General features: G+C 42.9%; 2 protein-coding genes across 4 annotated transcripts; one reads left to right on the forward strand and one right to left on the reverse strand.

Annotated features, from left to right (window-relative positions):
* Positions 1-7,169: 7,169 nt before the first annotated feature.
* Positions 7,170-10,004, reverse strand: SYCE3 (synaptonemal complex central element protein 3). 2 transcript variants are annotated; one of them, XM_051608130.1, is made up of 3 exons: positions 9,719-10,004; positions 8,767-8,875; positions 7,170-7,683 (listed from the first exon to the last, which is right to left on the reverse strand). In XM_051608130.1, the coding sequence occupies exons 2-3, from the start codon at positions 8,873-8,875 to the stop codon at positions 7,508-7,510; spliced, it is 285 nt and encodes a 94-aa protein (XP_051464090.1). In that variant the 5' UTR covers positions 9,719-10,004; the 3' UTR covers positions 7,170-7,507. The 2 variants fall into 2 exon arrangements, with proteins under 2 accessions (XP_051464090.1, XP_051464091.1); XM_051608131.1 differs by lacking the exon at positions 9,719-10,004 and adding an exon at positions 9,357-9,593.
* Positions 10,005-10,416: 412 nt separating this feature from the next.
* On the forward strand, positions 10,417-27,975 carry STYK1 (serine/threonine/tyrosine kinase 1). Of its 2 annotated transcripts, XM_051608100.1 has the most exons (11): positions 10,417-10,861; positions 10,963-11,073; positions 18,741-18,845; positions 20,285-20,428; positions 21,365-21,613; positions 21,842-22,023; positions 24,667-24,750; positions 25,005-25,213; positions 25,449-25,489; positions 25,774-25,870; positions 26,563-27,975. In XM_051608100.1, exons 3-11 carry the CDS (start codon positions 18,779-18,781, stop codon positions 26,765-26,767), a joined length of 1,278 nt encoding a protein of 425 aa, XP_051464060.1. In that variant the 5' UTR covers positions 10,417-10,861; positions 10,963-11,073; positions 18,741-18,778; the 3' UTR covers positions 26,768-27,975. The 2 variants fall into 2 exon arrangements, with proteins under 2 accessions (XP_051464060.1, XP_051464059.1); XM_051608099.1 differs by lacking the exon at positions 10,963-11,073.
* The last annotated feature ends 9 nt before the right edge of the window (positions 27,976-27,984 follow it).

The raw sequence follows: 27,984 nt of genomic DNA on the forward strand, positions 1-27,984 counted from the left end.
TGACTCAATATGACTTTGTGTGAACCACCTTGGTCTGGAGCAACACTAGTTGTACACATGTAGGATTAAATGAGAGTAGAGAGATTCTTGGCAGGTACTTTCTGTCCTTGTCTCCTGTAGTTTCCATGTTCTTGCATGCTATTAATAAGTAAAAATTATATGAGGTTCTCTGGAGGCATACTTTCTTTCGTTACTCCTGAGGAAATGAGAAGTAGGGGAGCATAGGGGATAATAGCGCTCCAAAGCACTTTGCTTCCAGCTTCTGGGGAGGTGAGAATTGGCCCTTGCACCCTGTTGCTTTTGCCTTTAGAGGGCAGGGAAAGGTTTAGTGATGCGTGAGTTGTGCCGCCCACAGCTGACTGCGTTGGGGATTGCCTGCTTACTTTTGCAATAAATTAGGAACTCTTAATGAAATGTGAATTGAGAACTACAGGCTTGGTTGAGGAAGGAGAATGCTTCTGCATTCCCTGCAAGCTCGTGTACAGTAACATGCCATTGCATCACTAGATTGCTTACCAAACAGTTCCAAAACTATTAATTCAAGGATTTCTGTGATACTGAGTTTGGTAAGCTGTAGACTGTGAAAGACTGAGATGTATTCAGTGGTATTCTAGTGTCTTCCATTGGAAAATGAAGAATATGGCTGTTTTGACACAGAACAAAATTTAATAAGGTAAGGAAAATGGAAGTAATGCACCTTTTGCAAATTCTTAAGCAGAGTAATCCTTAGTGAATGTAGTTTTGTTCAGAACTAAACTTATTTCAGGCAGATTGGGGTGAAGTTGGCAGTTTCACTGTAATATAAACAGATGTGAGAGATTCATAAATACTGAAACATTACTGCAGAATTTGTCCTAAAAATACTTGAACTTTCATTGTTAAAAAGCAAGTGATTTTTCTTAGTGTGATTTGACAGGCCAAATGTTTGTTTGTTTTTTTTAATCTCAGCAAAAGTGAAGGTCAGATTTGAACCAGTTTAACGAATCACCAACTAGTTATCTTTGTTTTATGAAAAGAGAAATTGAGGAGAGATGCAAGTAGTGTCCTAGTCTAGTTTTTAAATGTTGTTTCAGTCCTTTGTGTTAAGAAGAATCTTTGCATAAAACGGAAGCTTGTGACTCACACAGCCTCCCTAATCCCTTAATTTCTGTTTATGAAAAGAGAGGCTCAACTCTAGCAAGTCTAAAGTGCTTACTAAAGTTACATTTTAGGTGTCTTAAGTTTTAGATGTCTTATTCCCGTACTAGGCTACTTGTTCTCTTGTTAGCTGCAGAAACACAAAACTGGTGTTTCTTAATGGAGGGTTAGTTCTCTTGGTGACTGTGATGCTTGTATGCTTGTAAATAAGGCTATGAGTTATTTGCCTCAAGCAAAACTTCAGATGAGTTTGTGTTGTGTTTTCTTTTCTTAAAAGATGCATAGCTATAAGGATTTTGAATTTGCAGAGTAGTTAACATGCTTTCATACCTACTTGGAGCCATTGTTTTTGTGCTACGTTAGTTCTCTTATTCCAGTCTTCTTCCCTTTCATAGGCACTTATAATGGCTTACCATTAGAGTGGATTACACTTTTGTAGTGTAATCATTTAAGAGTGTTTTTGTAGTACTCTGTCTGACAGTAACCAGGCTTTTTGCTTGTGAAGGCTGATGTCTACTGTTACTTAGCCACAAAAATATTCTCTGTGGCTTGTCTTCTTTTGAGGAAGATGAAGAAGGAAAGAAGTTATGTAGGCCTTCATCTGTGCATTGTTTCATTTAAATGTAATAGTCTTGCAATGACAAAATATTCACTGATGTAGAGAAATATGTATCCTGTAAACTTCTGCATTGACCAATCATGTATCCTTGTGCAGCCCTTCCCACCCACTTCTATGGGAGGACTGTATACAGGTGTAACAAATGCTGAGAAGCGAAACAGACTTTTTGCTGCAGTGGGAAAAACTTTGGAAATAAAGCTTGTGCTGTATAGAACTTGATTCCATAGCCCTTAGGGTGAGCTGTGTGCATACATATGCATACGTATTTGCTGCCAGGGCATGTGCTTGAGACTTTGTCATAGAATCCTAGGATGAACTTGCATGTGGCCTGGACAGCCAAAGTTGTAGTGTTAGTTCAGCATAAAGGAGATGAAGTTTTGGAGGCCACATTGAGCAAGTGGAAGCTTGAACTTTTCATTTTGTGCTGTTAACAATAGCAGAACAATGCAGCTGTGATTAGATTTTGAGTCTTAGAGCTAGACAGTGATGTCCTGAGCAGAAAACTGATCCTGATGACTTAATACCACCAGCTGCTGAGATGAATAATTCTGATATCCTAAGGTTTTAAAATGTGATAAGAAAGACCTACAGAAGGTTGTCGCAGAGTTCAGAGTTTCATCATATTTCTTGATTGCTGCCAAAATGCATGGTTTGCTATCAGTCTGGAGTGTTGACTTAAAAACTGACTTGTAGGACCACATGTCCTTGGAATTAGTAAGGAACTGCTTTGGCTGTATTTCTAGGCATGATTGGAAAGTATGTGTTTGTAGTACTCAAAGAGATCTGTTACTAAAAGATTTGGGGTGTGAGTTAAATGTGTGAAGATCCAACACAGTTTTAGCCATATGAGCAGCTTGTCAGCATAAAACTCAACTTCAGCTGTATCTCAAGCTGAGGTCAAACTTGGGCTGCTATAACATATTAGATAACTGCAGTTAGAGGGTAAGAATAAAAACATGCTTTGTACAGTGTACCTATAATAGTCTTGTTTTGTTACCAGAGGCCTAAAAGGTCTAGCCAATTATTTTCCCTTACAAAACACGTTTTTGTCTGTGTGCTCTTAACAGTTTTTAATGGCCTCTAAATCTTGCCCTTCCTTGAAAATAGGTGTCACCTCAAAACTTTATCTTATTGCTTATGTTCATGTTCCAGTGATCCAAACCCCAGAGCACCTAGCGAAAATGAGGTAAGGTACACAATAGTTTATCGAAAACAGGAAAACAAGAAAATATCCTACTGTTTTCTTTGAAAAAATGTAAATGCATTTTACAGTGGTGCAGAATCAAAGAGGTGGTGGTACTGTTTAAAAAAAAATAACAAATCAGTATTAATAGAATGTATACAGAAGAGGCCTCCTGCTTTCATGCTGGTAATGCCTAGGTGATACTGTCCTTGCCCTGGAGGAAATGACTGACTCAGAAGGAATGTTGTTCACCTCCTCGGTTCTCAACAAGCTCTTGGCTCCTCTACAAAGAATGCCAGCAAAAAGAACATTATTTTAATACTAGTATGTGTAAATAGGGCTGTTGTAGATGCTGTAATCTCTCCATACACATTTCAGGAAAAATGTTGGCAAGGATCTGGACTAGAATTTTGAAGCTGTTTATGCCAACAAGTAAAACAGCTAGTATGGATTCTCTTTTTGAGCCTTCCTGAGGTAACCTGAACTGGGGCTTAACAATCAGGAACTGGAAAGTGCTAGTATTAAATGAAATAAATATTTTAAACAAAGCTTTAGGCCATGTTCTGACAAGGAATGAGATGTCTGAGTGGACTTGTGAAATGTCCACAGCACTTTCTCAGTTGCTTTACACTGGAGAGAAGGGCACACTTTCAGCCATCATTATGTGGGGGGCTGCATCATCGGCCTTTTAGCATTTTGGTATGAAACTGTTAATGGAAACCAAACAGTGTTCAGAATCCAGGCAGCTCTGATGGGTGTAGCACCACCTGAATTGCTAGACAAAAGGGCTGTAGGACAACTTGCACATCTGTTTTGTAGGAAAGATAGATGTTTTACATGAAAAAAGAGGAATGTGCTTTGAGCTATGCCATTGCAGGCTCTTTGGACTAGGCTCAGTTCGATGGCTACTGGGTAGTTCGCTCCTAAACATCCAGTTCTTGCCTTGTGGACAGCCTGAATGTGTAACTAAGGTCAGTAAAGCTTGTTCTGACAAGAAAAGTGAAGGCATTGCAGTGTTAAATACCAGAGCATCTGCTAACCTTCAAAGGTATTTAATGGTTGAGCTTATAACTTCTTTGCTAAGCTTCACACAGTTGATTAAAAATGTTATCCAACAAAAATGAACCAGGGTGAATACAAATTCCAGTACTCATCTAGGTGTCTGCCTGACAAAAAAACCCAAAACATTCCAACTTATTTCTGATGTGCTTATAAAGTGTCATTTAATAGAGGCTAAGGAGTGAACAGCTAAGGAAACAGAATGTGGGCATACAGATTGGCAGTTCACCAGTGCCAGCTTCCTTTGCTGAAGCATGCTTTTCCTTACAGTACAGGAAGTACTTGTGAGTAACTGCTGTACATACACAGGTCACTAAAATGGAACTTAAGGAGACTGAGCATGAAGCTAAACTGCTGCTGACACTTTTCATTACAAAAGTCTTTGGTGATGTGAGACTAAGAGATGTCAACCCAGCAATCCAGATTATAGTGATAAATTATGTGAGCACTATATTGGGCTTTTGCTCCACATACTTTTTGCTGAAAATTTGTGTTGCATACCCCTGTGACATGAGATCAAGGTGTTTCAGTGTGAGCTATCTGGTTTCTGCTGCAAGTCTAAAATATCTAGCTGGGCTGAAATCTGGTTGCTGTGATTTAAGCCCAGCTGGCAACTACACCCCACACAGCCACTTCTTTCTCAGAAAGGTAAAAGTGAGAAAACTCATGGGTTGAGATAAAAACAGTTTAATAAGTAAAACAAAAGCCACATGCACAAGCAAAGCAAATCAAGGAATTCACTGACTGCTTCCCTTGGGCAAGCAGGTGTTCAGGCAGCTCCAGGAAAACAAGTCTCTATCATGTGTAACAGTTATTTGGGAAGACAAATGCCATTACTCAAACCATTCCCCCCCTTTCTTCTTCTTCTTCCCTCAGCTTTCTATGCTTGGCATATTGTCTTATTGTGTGAAATATCCCTTTGGTCATTTGGGGTCACCTGTCTCAGCTGTGTCCCCTCCTAGCTCCTTCTACAACCCCAGCCTACTTGCTGGTGAGTTGTTGAGAGAGGCAGACAAGGCCTTGACTCTGTCAGCACTGCTCAGCAGTAACTAAAACATCCCTGTGTTATCAACACTGTTTTCAGCACAAATCCCAAACACAACCTCATACCAGCTATTATGAAGAAACCTAACTCTCCCAGCCTAAACCAGGCCAGTGGTAGATGTTGAGATGCATGAAGCAAAGCTCACGGTCCCCACAAGCTGATTCTCAATGTAATAAATAAGACAACCAGCCTAAACAACCTGAAATAAAAACCGTATAGTTTTTCAAGGAATGTATGCTGTTCCTACACCGGTGCATGTCCCTAGCTCTTCTCTTGTTATCACACAGCTGGGGAGAAAGAGATAGACCTAGTCTGGTCACCCAGAGAACAAGCTGTGCCCCAAGTTGCAACTGTCAGTTCTTTCTTCCCAACTTCTGTCCCCACAGCTCATCACTGTTAGGGGCTTGTAGTTACATAGTGCCAGGAGCAAGAAAAAGGGCGGTAGAAATGACACATATTCACAGGTATTCCCATCACCTCTCCTGCAAACTCGTTCTGTTCCTTCAAAGTGGGGTGACCTGGTACCTCAGTGTAAGCACCTGTACTTGAAGCTAAGTTGCTGTATGATGGTTAGAGCCTATAATTTTTCTGCTTTTTCAGTGAGGAGAAAATTAAGGTGCTCTTAATGCTTTCTGTTGATGGTGCTCTCATGCCTTCCTTCTGCCTCAGTGGTTTTACAGAAAAAAAACCCAACAAAACAATAACAAAAAAACCCTACCACTTTCCAAAATTTGGAAAGGAGAAGTTGTAAAGTGATCAGACTTGAGGACTGAAAAACAATGTTAGCAGGTGGTTCCTTTCCTTACAGCTCCTCTCTTTGATCATGGCCTTTCACTCTGGCAAAAGACAGTATTCTTACAGACTCATGTATTGTAGCCTTCCAATTACAGGAAATGGTGTTCAGCTTCACAAAAAATGATACATCTTCACTGAATGTCCCAATTAATTAAAAGGCGTTTTTTTAGTAAGTTGGTTTTGAGCAATATTATCTATTCTCAGTGGGATACCTGGATTAAAAAAAAATGTGTTTTTGTTTGTTTAACATTGGCCACTTGGTCTAAGTGAAAACTGAGCTTTCTGGAAAATCTACAATCTATACTTAGCACTCTGTGGCTAAAAGTTCACACAAAGATCATAAAATGCAGTATGTTCCTACACAAGCTGTTAAATATAGTGCTTCTTTGAACAATTTAGTTTTCAATACCACATTAACGAATAAAGACAATGTAGTCAAAGGTACCAAAGTGAGGATGTTCCATTAAAAATCCTCCAGAGAGGATTATCTTGCATTTACTTGGTTTCCTTGTGCTGCTCTGCCACTTTATTCTACCTTGGCTGGAATGAAGACCTGCCCACTGGAAAGTCAAGCACAGAATTCAAAGTTTATGTTTGTAATAATTTGTGGCTCTAGAAACGCTTGGTAGCAATACGAAAAAATATATATTAAAACAAGGTGTGTGTGTTAAATTATTTTCATATTTTCACCTTTTGAAATTGAGATTAATCAGTCTCAAGAGTATAACTAGTCTAAAATTCAGCAAACTTTTGACAGAACATTGAGATGTGATTTAAATCATTAAATGCCTCTTCCAAGGAGACAGAGATTTTCTCACTTGCTATATGCTGCTTACTTTCTAGTTAGAAGAGACTGATCTTAATGAAAGGGAACTTCCTTCTTAAAACTTGCACTGACTTCTGTCTCAGATAAAATAATAATTTATTCATTAACAGCAAGCCACAAGGTGGTGCTCTCAATCCACATTTGACTACAAAAGAAAAGGAATCTTTTTTCTTGTCTTTTTTTAAATCTTGAGCAGTAGGAACATAACGAAGAGAAACATGTTTTATAATGTGATTAATTGGATTTTTGCAGCAATCCCACAGACTACACCACACACACTGCAGCCTAGAATGGTAAAGAATTTTTTCTTAAATGAAAAATGCTACCTCCACACGGTTTGAAAAGAAAAACCTTTCTGGGAAAAGCAGTCCAAGAAAAAGAAAATATGGGATTTCACCTGTTTTTTTTATTTGGAAAAAAAGTAGTTCTTTAGTTTTCCTTAGACAGCATGTGCTGATGTAATACCACTGTGATGTACCCACCCCTCACACCCCACCCCCCCATTTGCTAAGGTGTCATAAGGATTCCACATATATGGGTGATGAAGAGAGTATGGTCTTTCCGGAAGAAAGGCACAGAAAGCATGTAAGTTGTCTGTTCACACACACTACAAGGGTTACTGATAAGCATAATAAAACTAGACACATTATTACCTTTTACCTTCAACAATAGAAATATATATATATATGTAATCTCATTAAAGTACTTCCACAGATGTATACACATAAGTAGTTTTTAGTAAGATGAAAGCAAATCCATTTTCCAGTGCCTGTGAAACCTCCAGGGCAGGAAAATAAAAAGACTGAAGTGATTTTCCAAAGGATGTAGTTCTGCCAGCATGACTCAATTAAATTTCTTTTTTTGCTCTTCATCTTTAGATTCACCTAGCACCTCTTCCCATTTCTTCTCCATCTCTTCTTTGCAATGCAGGAAGGCATCTTCCAAATGCCTCATGGAGTTGGTCAGGTCAGGATTGGTACGTATGATTACCATGTCATATGCCATCCAGGTTGCCTGCACTACAAACCCAACACATACCACTAAGCCAGGAATTTTGGCTAAATAAAAGTGATGGCTGATTCAATAAACAAATAAAACACATGAATTGTTCTCAGTTCAGATCTTATGTCAGAGATGGCCTGCAGTAAAATAAAGTGGAAACTGCCTACAGTAATACTTAAGATTAAATAAAAGACTGTTCAGTATTACTTGTTTATCAATATCTCAAAATACTTCAAAATGGAAGTATACTGGTGTATATTACAAAAGGGAGTTAGATACTTTTACCTAAAAATTACAACAAATGAAGTAATCAAAAGAAAGGTGCAACAGACTGTTTTAAAGGAAATGAAGCAAAGATTCCTCTCTCAACACCACTTACAGTCAGGAGGTTTGTGTTAGGTGAGAGAGTAATAATCAAAGACAACCACCTAAATAATGACATTGACTTAGAAATAATGGTTAGCTGATAAAGCAGAGCAAATAATTTTAGCAGTTATTTAATGCTTTCCCTTTTGTTTTGCCATAAATAAAAGCATAGAATGCACTGAGTTGGAATGGACCTTTAAAGGTCAAATTTACTGTTATTGTGTTTAGTTAGAAATAGTTTAATTAACAATTTCCATCTTTTTTTGTTAGCTGCCCAGTTTCTGATGGAATTGTTGCAGAATATGGAAAGGAACAGGCAGTTCTCTCCATACATACAAGACTAGGACTAAATTTGCAGAGGAGTCTTTAATGTAGCTGAAAAATCACATACTGACCTAAAAAGTACTATGTATCCCAGCATTTTTCAGAATTAAATCTCGTCTTACATACTAGGTTTCAATCACTGTACATTAAATACCTTACAAGTATTTGTTTTCAACCACCACTCTGAAATGAGCATCCATCAACTATTAATTTTCAATTCTGAGCCATCTGAAACTTCTAGATTATTTGCACGCTTCCTCCCAATTAGGAGCATTGGGTCATTAGTTGATGGTGATTGTTTCCACTTATATTTCTATCACATAGAAGTTCACAGCAAGAAATGTAAATAATAAACCATCAGTGCTTCACTCTAGTAGACAAATCCTATCATTCTTAATAAAGACCTGCACCTGTTAGTTTTTCCATTTCCTCCAGAACTTTTTCCAAGTTCCTGTTTAGGTCCTCCACCATCTTTACCATGTCATCATAGCTTTCTTCCTGAGGTTCTGATTCAGCCATCTACAAGGAAAACAGCAATTTAATACTTTATTTTACTTTGAAGTGAGTTGATCTTCACAGTAGAAAGTAACATTGTAATAAATATAAGTATTCAATTTACAGGTTAATTCATTAGGAATCTGACCATAAAATTACTGGTCATCACCTGTGTTCTGCATACTATTTTCAATCTATTGTAAGATTAATTTAGGTAGAAAGAATTGCACTCAAATATGCCGGTTTTGTGCCAAATAAAGGTTTCGGTATCAGTCACAACAAAGATCCCTGTGTCAAACACCATTAGAAAATGGTATCTATGATCCTGTTACAGTTGTCTTCCAGCTTCTCTCCCAAATACTCTGCCGAAGGGCAGTTCCTAATTTTCAAAGTTAGCTGCAAAATCAGTTTGCATCCAGCATTTCCTACTTTCACTGCAGCTGGGTGAGTACATACACCAAGCTCTGTCACCACGTATGCAGCCAAGTGCCTTTGATTTACTAACCTCTGCTTGACGTGTAGGTAGTAACGTTTCAGGAAGTAAAACTGCTTGGGGCAAAAATACACATTTAGAGGCCTGACTTAAGCAATTAACAGTTTCAGAGCCTTGATACCTTTAACCAAAGATATGACACGTGGCCCTGCCTTTAATTTCCTTTTCCTAAAACCACCCACGGCTGGGGTAAAGCTACGAAGAAGACGGAAAAGCTTCATTGTAGCGACTAGACACCTCAGGCAGCAGGTGGAGTTTTTCTCCTTTTTTTTTTTTTTTTTTTGTTCTATGTGACTTTCGTCACATTCACACAATTCGCCCATTTCACATTTTTCACCGCAGATACACGCGGCAGGAACGCAACAGGTTTATACCGGCTTCGCAGCCCTTCAGAGCGGTGCCAAGCTCGACCCAGTCGCCGGGCCTCCGGGGGTCTCTTCACGCCACCCGTTTCCCCAGGCGTGTGCCGGCGCAGAGCTGGAGGAGCCCGCACCCCTTTGCTGCCCTCCAGCTCCCCGCTCCACCCGCGGCGCCGGGGCACGGCCCGGCCCGGCCCGGAGCTACCCGCTGCCCAGCCGGCCCGCAGCCCTCCCGCCGCTGCCTGCCGCCCGCCAGCCCGCCCTGCGAGCGGGGCGGGTGCGGGGTGTGCCGGCCCCTCGCTTCGCCTCGCCTCGCCTCACCCCGCCCCTCCTCCCGCCTCACCCCGCCCCTCCTCCCGCCTCCTCCCGCCTCCTCCCGCCCCTCCTCCCGCCTCACCCCACCCCTCCTCCCGCCTCACCCCGCCCCTCCTCCCGCCTCACCCCGCCCCTCCTCCCGCCTCACCCCGCCCCTCCTCCCGCCTCACCCCGCCCCTCCTCCCGCCTCACCCCGCCCCTCCTCCCGCCTCACCCCGCCCCTCCTCCCGCCTCACCCCGCCCCTCGCCCCGCCTCACCCCGCCCCTCCTCCTGCCTCACCCCGCCCCTCGCCCCGCCGCACCCCGCCCCTCGCCCCGCCTCGCCCCGCCGCACCCCGCCCCTCCTCCCGCCTCTCCCCGCCTCACCCCGCCCGTGCCGCCCCCAACCGCCAACCGCCCCGCGCCGGGCGCTCCCGCCTGACGGGGGCACGAGCGGGCGGGAACGCGGCACCAGAGGGAAACCCAAACCCGCCGGTGCCTCCTCCCCGCCCCCGGCTGCCCGCTCTGCCCCCCGCGCTGCGGAGCTCGATGGATTCCGTGTTGTCGCGCAAACAAACAAACAAACAAACAAGCGCTTGGGTGAGCAGCTGGGCGGCCGAGGGACGCGAGGGGAGAGGCAGGGCTTTGCCCTTCCTCCCGCCCCGCAGCGGGGAGGCTCCCGGCGGCTCTGGGCAGGGCCTGTGGCGCGGCTCCGTGTCCCGCTACGCCCCTTCCTTCCAGCGGCGGGCTCCGCGGCCGGCCCGCCCAGCCCCCTGGCCTCTGGGGCGGGCCGGAGGCAGCGCCCCGTCCCCCCGCCGGCCGCCGTGCCGCAGCCGCCCTTCCCCGGAGGCTGGACGACAGGAGGTAATCCCCTCCCCTGTTTGCTGCCCCCCCGGGCTGCTCCCTTCCTCCCTCCCGCGCCCCGGGGCTGGGCGCTCAGCCGCTGTTCTCCCCCCTCCTCCAAGTCAGGGCCGGGTCCCGGCACCGGGAATTGCGCTTCGCTTCGGGAATTGCCCCGCACGTAACCCGCAAGTTGCGTCCTGAGCCCGGCGTTTGCGTGTTGGGTGGTGCCTCAGGTGCGTTTCTGCCGGGGCCCGTCTGCCCGCCCGCGGGGGGGGAGAGAGCCGCGCTGCGGGCCCCGATCTGACAAGGGGCCAGGGCTTCAAACGCCAGGAGAACAGGTTGAGGTTAGATAGGACGAAGCAGTTCTTTACGCTAAGAATGGTGAGACACTGGAACGGGTTGTGGAGAGAAGCTGTGAGTGCCCCTGTCATCGGAGGTGTCCCAGGCCAGGCTGGATGGTGCTTTCAGCAGCCTAATCTAGTGGAAGGTGTCCGTGCCCACGGCAGGGGACTTGGGACTAGAAGTTCTTTGAAGGTCCTTTCCAGCCCAAACGGTGCTGTGATTCTATGACCTTTGTCTGAACATAAAAAAAAAAAAAAAGGTGTTTGCAGGAGTAGGCAAAGAAAGGTTAGAAATCTGATGACTGAACAACAAGACTCAAAGGTTTGTCAGGAGTTTGCCGATACTAGGAATTATCTGGTATATAGCAGGGTGAAAATCAAGTGCCTTTTCTGAATTGCTCGTGCCCCAAATTTTGTCCCGTTCCAGATCGATATCCACACCTTAAAAGGTTTGGGCTGTCTTTTGTAGTCCTTTTTCATCCACACAAACACAAACTTAGTCCCGTTTTTAAATTAATTATTAATTCATTAGTATTCTCATCATACAGGAAGCGTACTCATCTCTTGTTGTTACCACTCATTTCACTACCAACTAAGTAGCTGGTTTGAAGATAGCAATGCATCTTAAAATCAAACACAATTAAATACTTATTTACCAAAGTTATGTGACTGCTGCAGAATTTACCGCAAAGCATTGTGTTGCTGAAGTTTTGCATGGGTTCAAAAGCAGCTGGGGAAAATCCTGCAAGGCTTATAAAATAAAAAGTTACATTTAGCTGTATTCGGCCTTGAACCATAGGCTGCTGGAGGCTGGGGAAAGTGTTGAGGGAAGTGTCCTTTTGTGTTGTTACAGTCTTTCATTTCCCTAAGCACTCTCCCTGCCAGCTGTCGGAACCGTAGTATGAGGCTGATGGACCCTTGGTTTGAGGTGGTGCAGTAATTTCTTAGGTAAACCCAGCTCCTAAATTCTGAGCCTTTAAGCTGTCTCTCAGATGCTGCCTGCTACTGTACGTGTGTGTGTATGTGGTTAGCAGGCAGATTTTTGGTCTGGTGGTGTAGCTTTTTAATACTGTTTCATTGCTCAATGAAAACCCTGGGCCACAAATAGCGTTTATGCATGTAATTCCAACTGCCTGTCAGCCACCTTGCATAATAATAAATGTCCTAGAACCCACTTTCAGTGACACTAGCAGACAGAATCTTGTTTGTTTCAACGTATCTTGTTTTATTTGTGATTTGTGATTGTGACCAAAAGATCAGTCAGTCATCTATAAGCCACAGTTTTAAATCTTAGATTAGGATGTGAAAGTAAATTGGAGACCTTATTGCCTCTAAATAACTGCACAGAAACAGAATACCACAACAGCATTTAAGGAGATCTTTTCTTATGAAGCTTGCTTTTTTGGTCCAGCAGAAGTTACTTGGAGTATGTTTGCCTTCTGGAAGTTGAACTGAAAAATCAGCACCCTCGTTAACAGTCTCAGCACATAGGACAAAGAATGAATTGTTTCTGGTTGAATTGCTGCTTAGTCCCAGAAACACATCTTGAGGCTACTGAGCAGCTGCTGTGTGGTTTGGATGGTTGCTACATGTGCTATAGGTGTCTTGGTGATAAAGAGGATGTTTTTGTTAACTAGACTGCCAGTTTACTGCCTTTCAGCATGCCTAATCATACTTGATTAAGGAAAACACAGAGAGAAGGACAGAGGCATTTAAGCAGGCATTGTTTTCTTTATGGATGTGCACACAATACAAGTGAAGAAGAAGAAGAAGTTTGTTTTTCCCAGGACAAAATGTGGCAGTGACTGCTGTCCCTTAGCTAAACAGGAGGAGAAACTTGTGGATCAGTAAGGAACATTATATAGTCTGAGGCCTGAGCTCTGAACCATTAAAAATATCTTCACCAACCAGTCAGACCAGGAACACAGCAGAGATTGACTGGGTAAACTGAAAGCAGCTGCTTTTGCATATCCGTACCTTGAATATTAACCCTTTCCCTTTCTCACTCATTCTTCTGCAATTGAGAGGTGCAGAAACTGTGAAAAAGGAGCAAAAAGAGGAAGACTGTCAATTAACATATTTTTAAACATGAATCTGTATAGGTTCCACAAGGTACCCTTGAGGAAGGTACCTGTGGAAAGTAACACATTACAGTAAAGAACTTGCTTAAATCAAGGACTGTCCTTTGCATTTTAGCCACTTTTTAATGGGGAATGAGGTATAGAGGAGATCCCCTACTCCTTCACGGAGAAAATACTGTGGAGAGGCAATGCAAGTTAGTACCAGAACAGGAGGAAAGCTAAGTAACCAGAGTCTGAGCCAACACTCTGCAGCTGTTGTCATCTTTCAAATTTGAGAAAATTTTCAGTCTAGAAGATGTCTCTCCTGGCTTCTCAGGGGGTGAAAGCCAACATCCCAGAGCTCCTTCACTAATTCTATATTGCCCACTTCTGCCAGTCTCTGTAGAGAGATCAAGCAATGAAGAAAACCACTCTTGGTTTTCACCATTTTGCTCACATGTACAGTAAATGTCAGCTAGAGAGAAGTTTAGGGTGTACTAGTATACAAATATATTGAAATGCGGTCTCTCTTATGGATAAATTAACTATTGTGTTTTGATATCTAAAGCCATTGCCTCTACCACAGCTAAAACTTTCCCACAACAAAATAATATATGCAGCACCAAAGTGTTAACAGGAGTAAGTTTTGCTCAAACAGTTGGGAGAGATAGTATAATCTTCTACATCTTCCCGAAGCCACCTGTATTGTGCTGTTGACTGAGAAATTAACTTTGTCTGTTAATGATAGGTCTCATATTGTTTTCCCTTGTAATACAACTGCCTCTCACTTGTATGAAGTAGGTAAGCAAATAATCTTGTTTATTACATTAGCTTATCCCTCTTGATCTGTGTTTGCCCTTGTCCTTGTGGGGGACTTTAACTTCCCTGATGTCTGTTGGAACTATAACACAATAGAGAGGGAACAAGCCTGGAGATTCCTGGAATGTGTTGAAGATAACTTCCTGGTGAGTGAACCAAGCAGGCAAGGTGTCCTGCTAGACCCGCTCTTTGTGAACAGGGAAGGGCTGGTTGGAGATGCAATGGTTGGAGGCTGTCTAGGGTACACCGACCATGAATTGTTAAAAGTTCTCCATTCTTAGAGATGTCAGGAGGGAGGACAATAAAACTGCTACCTTAGACTTCTGAAGGGCAAACTTTACCTTGTTTAACACCCTGATTGCCAGAATCCCTTGGGCATCTGTTCTGAAGGGTATAGGCTCCAGGAAGGCTGGACGCTCTTCAAGGACAAAGTCTTGAAGGCCAGGAGCAGGTCATCCCCATGTGCTGTAAGGTGAGCTGGTGGCATAGAAGACCAGCCTGGCTGAACAGGGGGCTTTGGCTGGTGCTCAGGGAGAAAATGAGAATCTATGGCCTTTGGAGGGAGGGGCAGGCCACTCATGAGGACTACAAAAATGCTGTGAGGCTATGCAGGGAGGGAATTAGAAGGTCCAAAACGCAGCTAAAAATTAATCTGGCCTTCATGGTTAAGGATAACATGAAAATCTTTTATAAATATATTAACAACAAAAGAAAGGCCAGGGAGATCCTCTATCCCCTATTAGATGCATGGGGAAACATAGTGATGAATGACAAGGAAAAGGCAGAAGTGCTAAATTACTTTTTTGCCACTGTTATGTTGAGGGAATCAAACTCCCTAAGCTACACAACAGGGACCAGGAGCAGAGCAATCCCTCCACAATCCAGGAGGAGATGGTCAGTGACCTGCTACACCATGTAGATGGGCACAGATCTGTGGGGGCCAGAGCACCCAAGAGTGCTGAAAGAGCTGGCAGGGGTGCTCACCAATCCACTTTCTATCATTTAACTGCAGTCCTGGCTGACTGGAGAGGTACCAGCAGACTGGAAATCAGCCAGTGTTACTCCCATATACAAGAAGGGATGGAAGGATGATCTGGGAAATTACAGGCCTGTTAGTCTGACTTCAGTACCAGGGAATCTGATAGAACAGATCACCTTGAGTACCGTTATGCAGTACATGCAGAACAACCAGGTGATCAGGCCCAGTCAGCATGGGTTCGTGAAGGTCAGGTCCTGTTTGGTTAACCTGATCTCCTTCTATGACAGGGTGACATGCTTATTGGGTGAGGGAAGGGCTGTGAATGTTGTCTACCTTGACTTTAGCAAGGCCTTTGACAAGGTTTCAGCCACTAGGCTGATTAGGGGTCTTGAGAACCAGCCCTATGGGGAGAGGCTGAGGGAGCTGGGCCTGTTCTGCCTGGAGAAGAGGAGGCTGAGGGGAGACCTCATTGCTCTCTATGACTACCTGAAAGGAGGTTGTGGTGAGGTGGGTGTTGGCCTCTTCTCCCTAGTGACTAGTGATAGGACAAGAGGAAATGGGGTCAAGCTGCACCGGGGGAGGTTCAAGAATTTCTTCACAGGGAGGTGAGGCATCAGAACAGGCTGCCCAGGGAGGTGGTACAGGCACCGCCCCGGAGGTGTTCAAAAAACGGGTAGACATGGTGCTTCGGGAGATGGTTTAGTGGTTAGGGGTTGTAGGGTAGATGGTTGGACTTGATCTTGAAGGTTGTTTTCCAACCTTGATTCTGTGATTCTGTGCCTGCCTTTCAAATTCCACTCCAGGTCCTCACCTGAGGACTCTGCTTTGCCTGTCTCTGTCATCAGTGGGTGATCCAGCTGGTGCATGGAAGCCAGGCAGATCCATTTTACAAGTGTGTGCCTACCTGTCAGCTCAAGTGTTGGACGTACACCAAAGAGGTCTCCCTGGAGAGACAGCTGAGAAGATGTTGGGGAGTAAAGAATTGAAACGAGTGAAGTCTGGGGTAGGAAAATCAGTGAGGAGGAACTTGGTTGTAAGAATTACAACCACACAAGGTAACCATCAGTATTATCAGGAGTGGGCTCAGACAAACTGGGAACTGGCATCAGGCAAGCTTCAGGAAAAAGACTGCTGCAGGGCAAGAGAAGTGGTGAGAGAAAACACTGCTGGAAGATTAGCTAATTAATATTTATTTTTTTAAAAATACTTTTATTAATATAAATGTGACCTTAACTAGGATATAGTTGTACCATAGAGTCTATAGAGAGAGCAGACTGTTGAAGTAAATATGTTTTGAAAGGAAATCAATGAAGAGAAATGAAGATTCAAGCGTTCCAGGGAGTGGATTTCAATGTATGTAAAAGAGTAATAAAAAAACAGTGGAATAACTAAGATGACATTTACTTGTGAATGCACAATCTTTTCAATGCAAATTGTAAATTGAAGTAATGCAGGATATGTTCTCCTGTGCTCATGATCTAGATGGCACTGGTCTTTGGTCTTTGTACAGCATAACAGACAGACAAGGAAAATCAGAATTACAGTGAGGTTTTGAACCTCTTAAGGTATTTTTGCTCCCCCTTATCCTGCTGTCCTCATAAAATAAAATAAGTATTTGGGCACTGCCAATATGCTTTCTGCTGTGTGGCAAGTATGCACCTGTGCATTGAAAATGTTAGTTCCACGTAAACTCCGTGTATACCATACTGATGACACTGCAAAAATATTTGTTAACGGTATAACATGAAATCTGAGAATATCTGAGTTACCCTCTTGTGAGGATGGAAATGCAGAAACTTCAGTAATGTTACTGTTATACCAGTAAGCTGCAGAAAGAGCTAAGTATGAGAATTCCTTTTGTTTCACCAAGGAAAGTAGCACTGAAGGGCACTTCAGAATTATCTTACTAAGTGCAACTTCTTTTCCTACTTCCTGAGTTTTGCAAGAGGATAGATGCCTAGTGTGTAAATGGTCTAGTCTAATAATACTTTTCCCGGCTCCATAAGCAATACCAATAAATGGGAGTGCCAGTGCAAATAAAGTGCCAGTGGGTGCCACTGTTTTTTATTTCTGGATTCCACAGTTCTGTCCCGAGTATGGCTGCAAAAACTTGGGAGCCACCCATTGGCATCACTGATGGGAGGTACATAAAGGAGTAGGTAGGAATCTTTTTGACGGACACAGGACGTGTAGACATGGTTGCTGCATCAAAGGTTTTTCCATTAAGCTTTGTGACTGTATGACCGTGTTTCTGTGTAAGTACTAGTTGGAATACATGTGCTTATATGTGCTTATATATGTCTGCACACATCACTTAAATGTAAGTGTGTATTCCTAGTAGAAAGCAAAGTCATTAGTTAGTGTTAAAATGGAGCTTGGACTGTTTATGACTCAGATTATGTAACATAATTGCTGGCTAATGGTCCTAAAGTCTATTTTCCTATGATGCTGTTGAGTCTGTTCACGTGTCTTTTGTATCTGTATGTATCTGAAAGTGAAGGAAGTTAGGACTGGTCCTCTTGTGGTGATACCTGTGTATTTTTGTGTAAGTGTGCGTATGTGTTACAGCCAAGATATATTCACTTAGTGCACTTGCTTTCCAAATGTACTTGAAAAGACTGGTGTTATTGCTGTATTTGACTAGATTATTATTGCAGCCACATCCTGAAACCAGGTAAATTTGCTAGCATATTGAAAATCAAAGGAAATAAAAATGGAACACACTTTTGTGATATCTTGAAGTGCAGATATATTCCATTCCTCTTTCTGCTGCCTCTTTTGTGCAACTGATAAAGCATAATTTCACCCATTAATTTTAAGTATGAGAACAAACTATTTAATGTTTTGTCTATCACCAACTTCCATAAAACCATATTAATATCGGTAAGAAAGCTTATTAACACTTGCCATTGAGGTTAACTGCCTTGAACTCATAGCTGGAAATAAAGTATGTATTTACAGGATAAAAGTCCCAATGCCTATAAAACGTTCTAGATTATAGTGGTTTTGAAGCTGTTAAGTCTAAAGTTTTTGTCAATGTTTATAAGAAACAGTGGCTAAATGTGTGTGCCTTGCCTTTCTATCAACCATCAGTAATAATCACATAGATTTTTGCAGTTTATAAACAGTAGTTCCAGATATTGTGCTTCGGATTAATTCTAGATCTGGCAGTGTTAAGGAATCAGTACCAGAGAGTCCTAATGACGAGACTTTTTTTGTCTTTGTCTTTATGGAGCAATAATGCTAGTTGTGGCAGGGGCTGTAGTCAAGAATGACAGACATTTTGTACACATGCTGCTGATCTGTTTATTTGTATGGACCAGAAGATTAAAGGCTGAGCTGTTCTGGCATCTAAGAAGGGTGTTAGCTAGAAGTGTATTGGCTGTATTAGATATTCTTAAAATGTAATGAAGCTCATGACTGAGTTTTTGTGCATATGCTAGCCTTCAGACCTCAGGGTACTCAATTGCTTTTGAAACACTGTAGAAAAAGTTTAATCTTAAATTCTGTCATGCAGTCTACCATTCATAGGATTTGGTAATGGATGTCCTGTATTGTTCTCTAAGCCTCAAAGTCCCAGATCTGCTTCTTCACACATCCACTGATCATAAGGGGTAGAAAGCTCCATAATCAACTCAAACATTGCTTTATAAATCATCCTTCTTCCTGATAAATTTCATTAGTATTCTTTGTCTGTGCAGAAGACAGAGGTTGGAAACCCAGTTGTTTGTGATTGAGCATGGCGGGGGATGTAAAAAGATTCACACGCATGCTACTGGAATGCAACAGCAATGACAAGCTATGTGGTAAGATTCACAGATTTCTTTAAGTGATAAGCTTGCACGTGCTGTGTAGGAAGGTCAGCTTTGCTAAAAAGAGGGCCAAGCCCTTTCCTTTGCTCCACCTGCATCCCAGCCCACATAGAATGATTTGACTGAGTTCTCCCTGTATAGTGTTTTGGGGTAGAAACTTTTAAGGGGATACAGACTTTGTGGTGGGATTCATCTCACATAATTTTAGCCATTTTCTAGGAGTCCAGTTCTGGGGTCCCCAACATAAGAAGGCCATGGAGCTCCTGGAGAGAGTCCAGAGGAGGGCCATGAAGATGATCGGAGGGCTAGAGCATGTCTCCAGTGCAGAGACAGGCTGACAGAGTTGGGGTTGTTCAACCTGGAGAGAAGGCTCCAGGGAGACCTCACTGCAGCCTTCCAGTACCTGAAGGGAGTGTACAGGAAAGCTGGGGAGGGGCTTTTACAAGGGCACGTAGCAAGAGGAGAAGGGGTAATGTATTAAAACTGGAATAGGGGAGATGTAGGTTAGACATTAGGAATAACTTTTTCACTGTGAGGGTGGTGAGACACTGGAACAGGTTGCCCATGGAAGATGTAGATGCCCCATCCCTAGAAGTATTCAAGGCCAGGCTAGATGAAGATTTGAGCAACCTCCTGTAGTGGGAGGTGTCCCTGCCCATGGCAGGAGGGTTGGAACTAGATGATCTTTAAGGTCCCTTCCAACCAAAACCATTCTATGATTCTATTATTCAATTTCTACTTTAAATGAGACACAGTATAGTGATCGAATATTCCCTGGTGTTTCCCTAAGGACAAGTCTTGCGAGATTTCAGTTTTGTGACTTTCTTTCATTTTCGGGATCTTGCCTACAAATCTGGGGACCTAAGAGACTTGGTTACCTGCAAAATCCTTGTTAATTTCAATGTCTTCTGGTCAAGTTCAAACCAGATGACCAGGCCCTCTTTTCTTGAAAGTGCTTCCTATAATACTAGTGGAAGTAGCTGAATCTGTAAGTGCACAGTAATATGCAGCTCCCTCCTCTCCCTCTGGCAGGCCAACTCTGTTTAATTGGTGGGTGATACTTGCACATGGCTAAAATTCCTAGCATCTGTAATAAGGCATTTAAGTAAGTGACCTTACGTGCAGGAGCTACAGTGGTTTCTTGCAGTTTACATTCTCGGCACCTTTGAAAAATAGGATGGCAGCACTAACAGAATTCAGCTGTTGTTCCAAGGAGCAGAGAATAGATACACATACTTTTGGGGTTGAAAGTTAATTAAATGCATCCCTGCCAATGCATGGGAGTTGGATCTAGATGATTGTTAAGGTCTCTTCCAATCCAAACCATTCTATGATTCTATTGTTCTATTATTACTGCTTTGTTATACAGAACCAATGTGCATCAGGCAGTGCTGCTTATTCCTTGGCTTCCCGCTTTCTTTTTCTGCTGATAGTTGTGCGTGAATACCAGACCGAAGTGATTGTTGTCCCAGTTCTCCTTGTGGGTTTTTTTGTCATCTTGCTAACTGTGATCCTTTGGCTCCACTGTCGAGGCTTGCGAGCAAAGCAGGAGCAATCATCATCATCTGGACACCAAGGTAAAAAAACATTTTCCAACCAGAAGACAGACTGTTGGTTTCAGTGGCCAGAAGCCAATCCCATTTCTCCATTGCTTGAGCTGTTAGGCAATAGCATTTATGGAGAGCCTGAGTGGTATTCAGCAATCTGGTAAACATTAGAAAAACTGGGAACCCTGTTTTACTCCACTTGCAGTAGCAGTAGTGGAATCAGTAGTATAGATAGATCTGAGAAAACCTAAAGCAACACACCATGTAGGCTGACCAATGTACTGGAGTAACCACTTGAGAGCTGCAAAGTGTGTTTATGTAGCAGCTTTCTAGATGCTACTGCATGGAAAGTATGCCTGGGGTAATTCTGAATGACAGTCACACCTACTTAATCCATTTTCTGTACTGTCATCTAAGAAATTTTATTTCAAGCTGCTGTCTACCACTTCGTATTGGAAAAATGAGAAATAGAACAGGGAGTGGTGAGGGGATAGGGAAAGGTTTGTTGGTAATGCAAGCAGGTGTTGCAGTGTGGAAATGAAAATCCAGTTCTGAACGTATTTTGGTTTTGTAGAGGAGAAAGTCTATATAAAGGGAAATAATTGAGAACAAAATAAGGCCTTTGTGAGAACACCCTGTGCACATCACTTTCATAACAACTGGTAGCTGGTAATAAAATAAAATGGTTGTTTCTTCAGCACATGGGAATCAAGTACAAATGCATCTTATCTAGGAAGTTTACATAGTTAAATACAGTAGAGATCTCCAGGCTCGTTTTGGTTTAGAGTGGGAGATAAATTCCTTCACCTCTTCAAGGGCCAAAATAAGTAATATACAATAACGTTTCCTTACTTTGTCTTGATTCAACAGTATGGAGCAAAAATTAGAGGATATGCTGATCACTGCCACCTGCTGCAAGAGTTCATCTGTCCATTTTTATGCCTAATGTGTATTTGTTTTTGTCAGCAAATGAAAAGAATCAACAGGAATCTAACTCAACAGACAACCATGATATCCAACTGAGTGAGACACCTGTGGAGAGCCTGCTAAGTTCTGCATCCTTGACTCTGAAAGAACTGGAGATACCACGAGAGAAATTCTCACCAGGCACCTTGCAACTGATAAAACATGGTCGCTATGGGAGCATCTACAGAGCACAGCTGGAAACTGGGAACCCCCGGAAGACTAAGACTGTGGTATTGAAAGCTTTACAAGGTAAGGCACGTCGCCAGGAACCTCTTTGGTACAGAGCTTTGTCATCATTACTTGGCAAGAACAAGCTGTGTTCAGTATCATGTTATCTAGTCAGAGTGGCATTTTGGTAAGTGTCTTGGTAGACTAAAGAATATTGCTGTTCAGCTGCCTCCATTGCCTTTTTGTTTGTTTGTTTGTTTTGTTTTGTTAGTTTTGGGGTTGTTTGTTTTATTTTGCTTGTTCTTTCAGACCTGGCTAGTCCTCAGAAAGTGAAGGATTTCCTGGGAAGGATTCAGTTCCATCAAAATCTTGGCCATCATGAGAACCTGGTTGAACTGATTGGGTGCTGTGTAGACAAGCTTCCACTTTATATGATCATGGAAGATGTATCTCTTGGTGACCTGTTGACATTTCTGTGGACATGTCGGAAGGTGAATCAAAAGAAGTGATTATAAGTTCATAATTCATAGATTGTTCTTTTAATCTCTCCATGTATCCATCTATATAAATGTAAACTATTTCCGTCCCCCAAAGAATCACTGAATCACAGAATGGTAGGGGTTGGAAGGGACCTCTGGAGATCATCTGGTCCACCACTCCTGCTAGAGCATGGTCCTCTAGAGCAGAGTACACAGGAACACATCCAGGCAGGTTGTGAATGTCTCCTTGGATGGAGATTCCACAACGCCCCTGGGCAACCTGTTCCAGTGCTCTGTTACCCTCAGAGTAAAGAAGTACTTTCTTAGATTTAGGTTAAACCTCCTGTGTACCTGTTTGTGACCATTGCCTCTTGTTCTGTCACTGGACACCACTGAGAAGAGTCTGACCCCATCCTCCTTACACTCACCCTCTCAATATTTATAAGCATTGATGAGATCCCCCCTTAGCATCATTTCTCTAAGTTGAACAGACCCAGCTCTCAGCCTTTCCTCATATGGTAGATGCTCCAGTCCTTTAATTATCTTGGTGGCCCTGTGCTGGACTCTCTCCAGTAGTTCCTTGTCATTCTTGAACTGGGGAGCCCAGAACTGCACACAGGTGAGGCCTCACCAGGGCAGAGTAGAGGGGGAGGATGACCTCCCTCGACCTGCTGGCCATATGCTTCCTAATGCACCCCAGGATGGCACTGGACCTCTTGGCTGTGAGGGCACATTGTTGGCTCATCATCAGCCAGTTGTCCACCATTACTCCCAGGTGATTTTCCCAAAGCTGCTTTCCAGCAGGCCAGCCCCTAACCTAATATTGGTGCATGGTTCTTCCCCAGGTGGAGTACTCTACACTTGCCCTTATTGAACTTCATTAGGTTTCTCCCCACACAACTCCCCAACCTGTCCAGGTCACTCAGGATGGCAACACAGTCTTCTGGCATGTCAGCCAATCCAGGTAGTTTTGTATCATCAGGGAACTTCCTAATGATACACTCTATCCTTTCATCCAGGTAATTGCTGAACAGGACTGGACCCAGTACTGACCCCTGGGGTCACCACTAGTCACAGGCCTCCAGCTGGACTCAGCCCCACTGACCACAACTCTCTGGGCTTTGTCTTTCAGCCAGTTCCCAATCCATCTCACTACCCAATCCTCCAATCCACACTTCTAAAGTTTGGCTGTAAGGATGCCATGGGAGACAGTATTTGAAAGCCCTCCTGAGGTCAAGGAAGGCCGCATCAACTGCCCTCCCCTTGTCTATCCATCTAGTTATACCATCATAAAAGCCTATCAGATTGTTCAAGCATGACTTCCCCTTGGAGAATCCATGCTGACTACTCCTGATAACTCTCCTCTCCTCAACATACTTGTATGGCACAAAATAAGCTGTTCCATCACCTTTCCAGGGATGGAGGTAAGGCTGACCAGCCTAAAGTTACCCAGGTCTTTCTTAATGCATTTTTTTGAAGATTGGGGTGACATTGGCTTTCCTCTAGTCCTCAGGCACCTCTCCTGTTCTCCAGGAATTTTCAAAGATGATGGAAAGCCATAGTTCTAAACAAGTCTAAACTGGAATGGAATCAGTGGATATCCTGATTGATATGATAATAATTTGGAGAAGTTGATAGACTTTTGTAAATCAAAGTCCTGCTTTGCAGATTGTTGGAGTGAGAGTTGGTACAGCTACCTGAGCTTCCAAAAAGTTTTCAATAATGTCCCACTCCAAATGCTTTTAAGAAAACAGCAGTTATGACACCAGGGAGAATGTCATTGAATGATAACTAATTCATTAAAGGACAGGAAACAGAGCATAAAAGTGAAAGGTTTAACTTGCACAGAGGGAGGTTCATGAAGTTCTGCTTGTATATATGCTAGGACCTGGTGCTGTTCATGGCGTATATGACAGTGAGGTGATGAAGGTTGCCAATGAGACCAGCCAGTAAAGATAATGGTTGACCTTGAAGAATTGCAGAAGGATCTTCCAAGACTGAGAGACTGGCCAATAAAAAGAACAGATGAAATCCAGCATAGTTAAAATGAAATTATGCACATGTAGAAAAGCAATCCTAGCTTCACATATGTAATGATGGCCTCGTATCTGCCCATTGGTGATAAGGAGTAAAATCATAGGACCAACTGTATGAAAATATGCAGGAAATATGCAGGAATGACACGGGAAAACTATAGTGTATTTACCTTTTTCTGTTTTTCTCATATGGGTATCCAAGTAGGGTCACTGGTACAGGCAGAGTAGTAAAAGAGATGGACTGGTAGTCTCATATGAGATAACCATTCATATGTTATAAATACGCTTTTCTACCATTCTGATTTATAATATACCTTTCTTTCATCTCTTTGTATTGTCATTCTTCACTGTCATTCTGCCCATTTCTGTCTAACCTATTAATCTTTTCTTCACCCTTACATTTACACACTTGTCTCCAGTATACTTGTCTTACCCAGCACACTGCCCATCCGTCAATATTAACCATCTGTGTACCCTTATATATATGACCAACTCTTAAATTAGCTGGGGGAGTATAAGATCATGATAGTTCTCATTTTATTAGATTGGAAGGAAACATTCCCCAATATTCTACAGCTATGGTATTTGTTTGATCCATAGTCAGCTCTTTTCTCTCTAGGATGTAATGACAATGGATGGTATCCCCTATGACCTCACTGAGAGGCAGGTATATGAAGTTGGACAGCAGGTCGCAGCAGCTCTGGTAAGTATAGTCACATTCACTGCATTTTTTTCCTTCTTGCTTATTTGCGACACAAGTCTGCACGGTGACATGAGTCTTGGCTTAAGGACAGAGGATGTGCTTTGTTAAAACTGAGCCAAATATGCTTGCTTTATCTTGGTGAGCATCCACCTCTATTCCACAGAGTGGAAGACAGGCACAAACTAAGTGAAAATTTCTGTCAATTAAAATTCATTTTGAAATTATTATGGCTTCTTTCTTTGCCAACTTTCCAGGCTTTCCTTGAACAGAAGAAGTTGTTCCATGGTTACATTGCTGCCAGGAATGTCCTCCTTCATCACAACTTCACTGCTAAACTCTGTGGTTTGGGTCTGGCCTATGAAACTCACACATATGGTGCCAACTCAGTCACACAGATTGTTCCAGTCAAGTGGCAAGCACCAGAGCGGCTCCTGAAGAAGCCCCCCAGCATCAAGGCAGACATGTATGATTTAATTTTTGCACTAGAAGTTCATCTGTCTGTCAGGCCTATCTCTTTCACTTCCTTATGTATCATTTTATGTCTTGAGGTTCACTGTAGGGCATATATTCTCAGCATAATGCTCTGCTTTATAGCTCATTCCTTCTCCTTTCTGCAGGTCATGCCTTGTTGTTATAATGTATTTAAACTAACTAGCTAGAATGGAAACTTGACATTGCTTTGTTTTCTTTTCTTGTAGATGGTCTTTTGGAATTCTACTGTATGAAATGATTACATTAGGTAAGAAGACTTAATGATAATAAAAAAAAAAAAGAAAGATATGTAATCTTGTAATTAACAAGACCCAAAATCTCAAATTTCAGAATGTAAAGTTGGACCATCTGAATAAGCATCCTCTTTTTTCTGACTTGCCGAGTCTTGACAATTCCTTTCAGACTTCCTGTCAGTGTGAATTGCAGTAGTAGAAAAAAGGATTTTGGTAGGGAAGGAATTATTATACAGAAGCTGCTATCTGCAACCATTATCTTACAGTTTTTATACTGTTATTCCTTTGGCTTCTCCAGGTGCTCCACCATATCCTGAGGTGCCACCGTCTGACATTTTATCATACCTGCAGAGACAGAACATTATGAAGCAGCCCTCAAGCTGCCAGCAAGCCATGTAAGCCACTTGTTTTATGAACAATTGAACTTGAGCTCTACAGAGCTAAATGTGAATGAGACATACAAAACCAGCTCTTACAGTATATTTCCAAGCCTAGACTGTACAAAACAGAAACCTGTTAGCTGAGGAGACTTGTTCTCACGTCTGCCACATCTCCTTACTGGATTCTGCTGCATGAAACCTTGATTGCCAAAACCTTTATTTCCTGGTTTTGAAAATTGCTTACATTTCTTTTTCCTTGTCTGCCCTTGCATTTTGTTGCTCCACTGCTTCCCTGCAAGGTGCAGGACTATTCTGGAATAATCTTTCTCCTCTAAGTTACAGGATTCTCCCTGAAGTTAACAAAGCATCCACAGGGAAGGTCTAACGCATTATATATCCTTTTGTGAAGCTATATTTTTTTTTAATATTTGGAGGCTTTTTCTTCCATAATGCTGTTTCAAAAGGAAATACCAAACAATCTTTTTCCCTTGTTCTGTACTCCCAGTTGACATCCTGGCAAAAAATGGCATGCCTTTGTCCCCACACATTATCATGTGGTTGCAAATTTCAGAGGGCCATTGAAATAACTTTATGTGAAGCAGAAAGAGAGGTTTCTAGGCATTTTAAAGATGAGATGACCTGACTGTAGTAAAACTTTGTGTTGGTGTTTCTCATTCCCTGTGCTTTCTCACTTCTCCATCTTACAGGTATGGCATAATGAAATCCTGCTGGCAGTGGAATGCAACTAACCGGCCTTCTCCAGCAGATCTGATTCAGTGCCTAGAGAGAGCTATGAAGACTAGCAATGACCATGCAGTACTGCGGGTGCCTGAGCTAGTGGTGCCTGAACTCTATGCTGATGTTGCTGGTGTCAATGTGCACAGCCTAGTGATTGAATACACTATACTCTGAAGGACCCTTTCACATGTTGGTAATGGGGTTTGTCCTTTCTCGACACTTTGTGTCTCTAGGACAACTCTCTGTGACACAACTCTACATGGGACTAGTCTACATGGGACAACTCTACGCAGGTCAACACAGCTCCTTTGATGTAGTTTCCTTTATCTCATAATTACAGGCAAATGCTGCCAGTCCTCCCTTGGTGCACTGCAAGCTCTGCAAAGCCCTTGTGCATTGATGGGGCTGATCACCTGAGTGCCTGGCAGCAAGTGATCTCTTATGGGAGTTAGAGGGGGATGATCACCAGTGAACTCTTTTCTACCATGCCTGCAGTACACATCACCTTAGGAGTAGGAGGAGAAGGTGTGCGGGCAGGGGGTTACGCATCAGGGGAGGTGGAGGGGTGTGTGGGGGGGTTCCCCAGCAGGGGAGCAGCTGCAGGCTCAGCTCTGGGTCTGGGGGGGAAGCCATCTGAGCTCTGCCTGGCAGGAGAGCCTGCTGGTTTGTTGGCCTCAGCTTGGTTTTTTTTCCTCGTATTTTTGGGGGGGGTTTGTTGTTTTTTCTAAATTGAGGGACTTCTGGGCATGGCATCCTACCACCCAGAATCCTCCTCAGCCCCTGGCAACCAGGAATGTCAGGAGCCCACAGTCCCCACTGCCATGGCTCTCCTTCCCTGTCTGCACAACGTGCACAGCAGAACCAGCAGTGGAGCAGCCCTAGGGGCTCAGCAGGGGCCGTGGAGCAGCTGCCTGCTCCATGGCTTCCCAAGAAAAAACTCTCCTGTAGTTCTCCCCACATGCCTTGTATCACGCTTGCGTGTTACCTGGCTGCACTTAAGCTGACCAAAATTTTAATTTTGTATGTCACATTTGATGTAGCTGCCTTTATCTCATTGTTATATTTAATGTTCTCTCCTAGAATTTAATTACCATTATTTTAATTATTGCACATTTGATGTAGTTGCCTTTATCTCATAATTTAAGTATTACTTTATTAATGAGTCACCAGAAATGGCTGTAAAGCAAGGTGGACACCTCTGATGGCTGAGCACAATGAAGGCATGTGATTAATCGACTAGCACAAATTGAAGAAATACCACAAAGCAGATGAGCATATTTAAAAGACTGTGTCCAATTGCAGTGATACAAGCCCCATAGAATACTTGCATGTCATGTCTGACACCTATAAATTATTTTAATAAAATATTTTCTGATGGTTTACTATTGCAT

The sequence above is a fragment of the Apus apus genome, chromosome 1 (assembly GCF_020740795.1).
Source record: "Apus apus isolate bApuApu2 chromosome 1, bApuApu2.pri.cur, whole genome shotgun sequence".
In the NCBI taxonomy this organism is placed as follows: Eukaryota; Metazoa; Chordata; class Aves; order Apodiformes; family Apodidae; genus Apus; species Apus apus.

Excerpts from the sequence above, each read along its gene's own strand:
- SYCE3 (XM_051608130.1), bottom strand. The coding sequence starts at position 8,875 with ATGGCTGAATCAGAACCTCAGGAAGAAAGCTATGATGACATGGTAAAG. Across the intron at positions 7,684-8,766 it reads GGAAATGGAAAAACTAACAG|TGCAGGCAACCTGGATGGCA; the intron begins GTGCAGGTCTTT and ends TTGGGTTTGTAG.
- STYK1 (XM_051608100.1), top strand. The coding sequence starts at position 18,779 with ATGGCGGGGGATGTAAAAAGATTCACACGCATGCTACTGGAATGCAAC. Across the intron at positions 21,614-21,841 it reads GGTATTGAAAGCTTTACAAG|ACCTGGCTAGTCCTCAGAAA; the intron begins GTAAGGCACGTC and ends TTGTTCTTTCAG. Across the intron at positions 25,214-25,448 it reads CCCAGCATCAAGGCAGACAT|ATGGTCTTTTGGAATTCTAC; the intron begins GTATGATTTAAT and ends CTTTTCTTGTAG.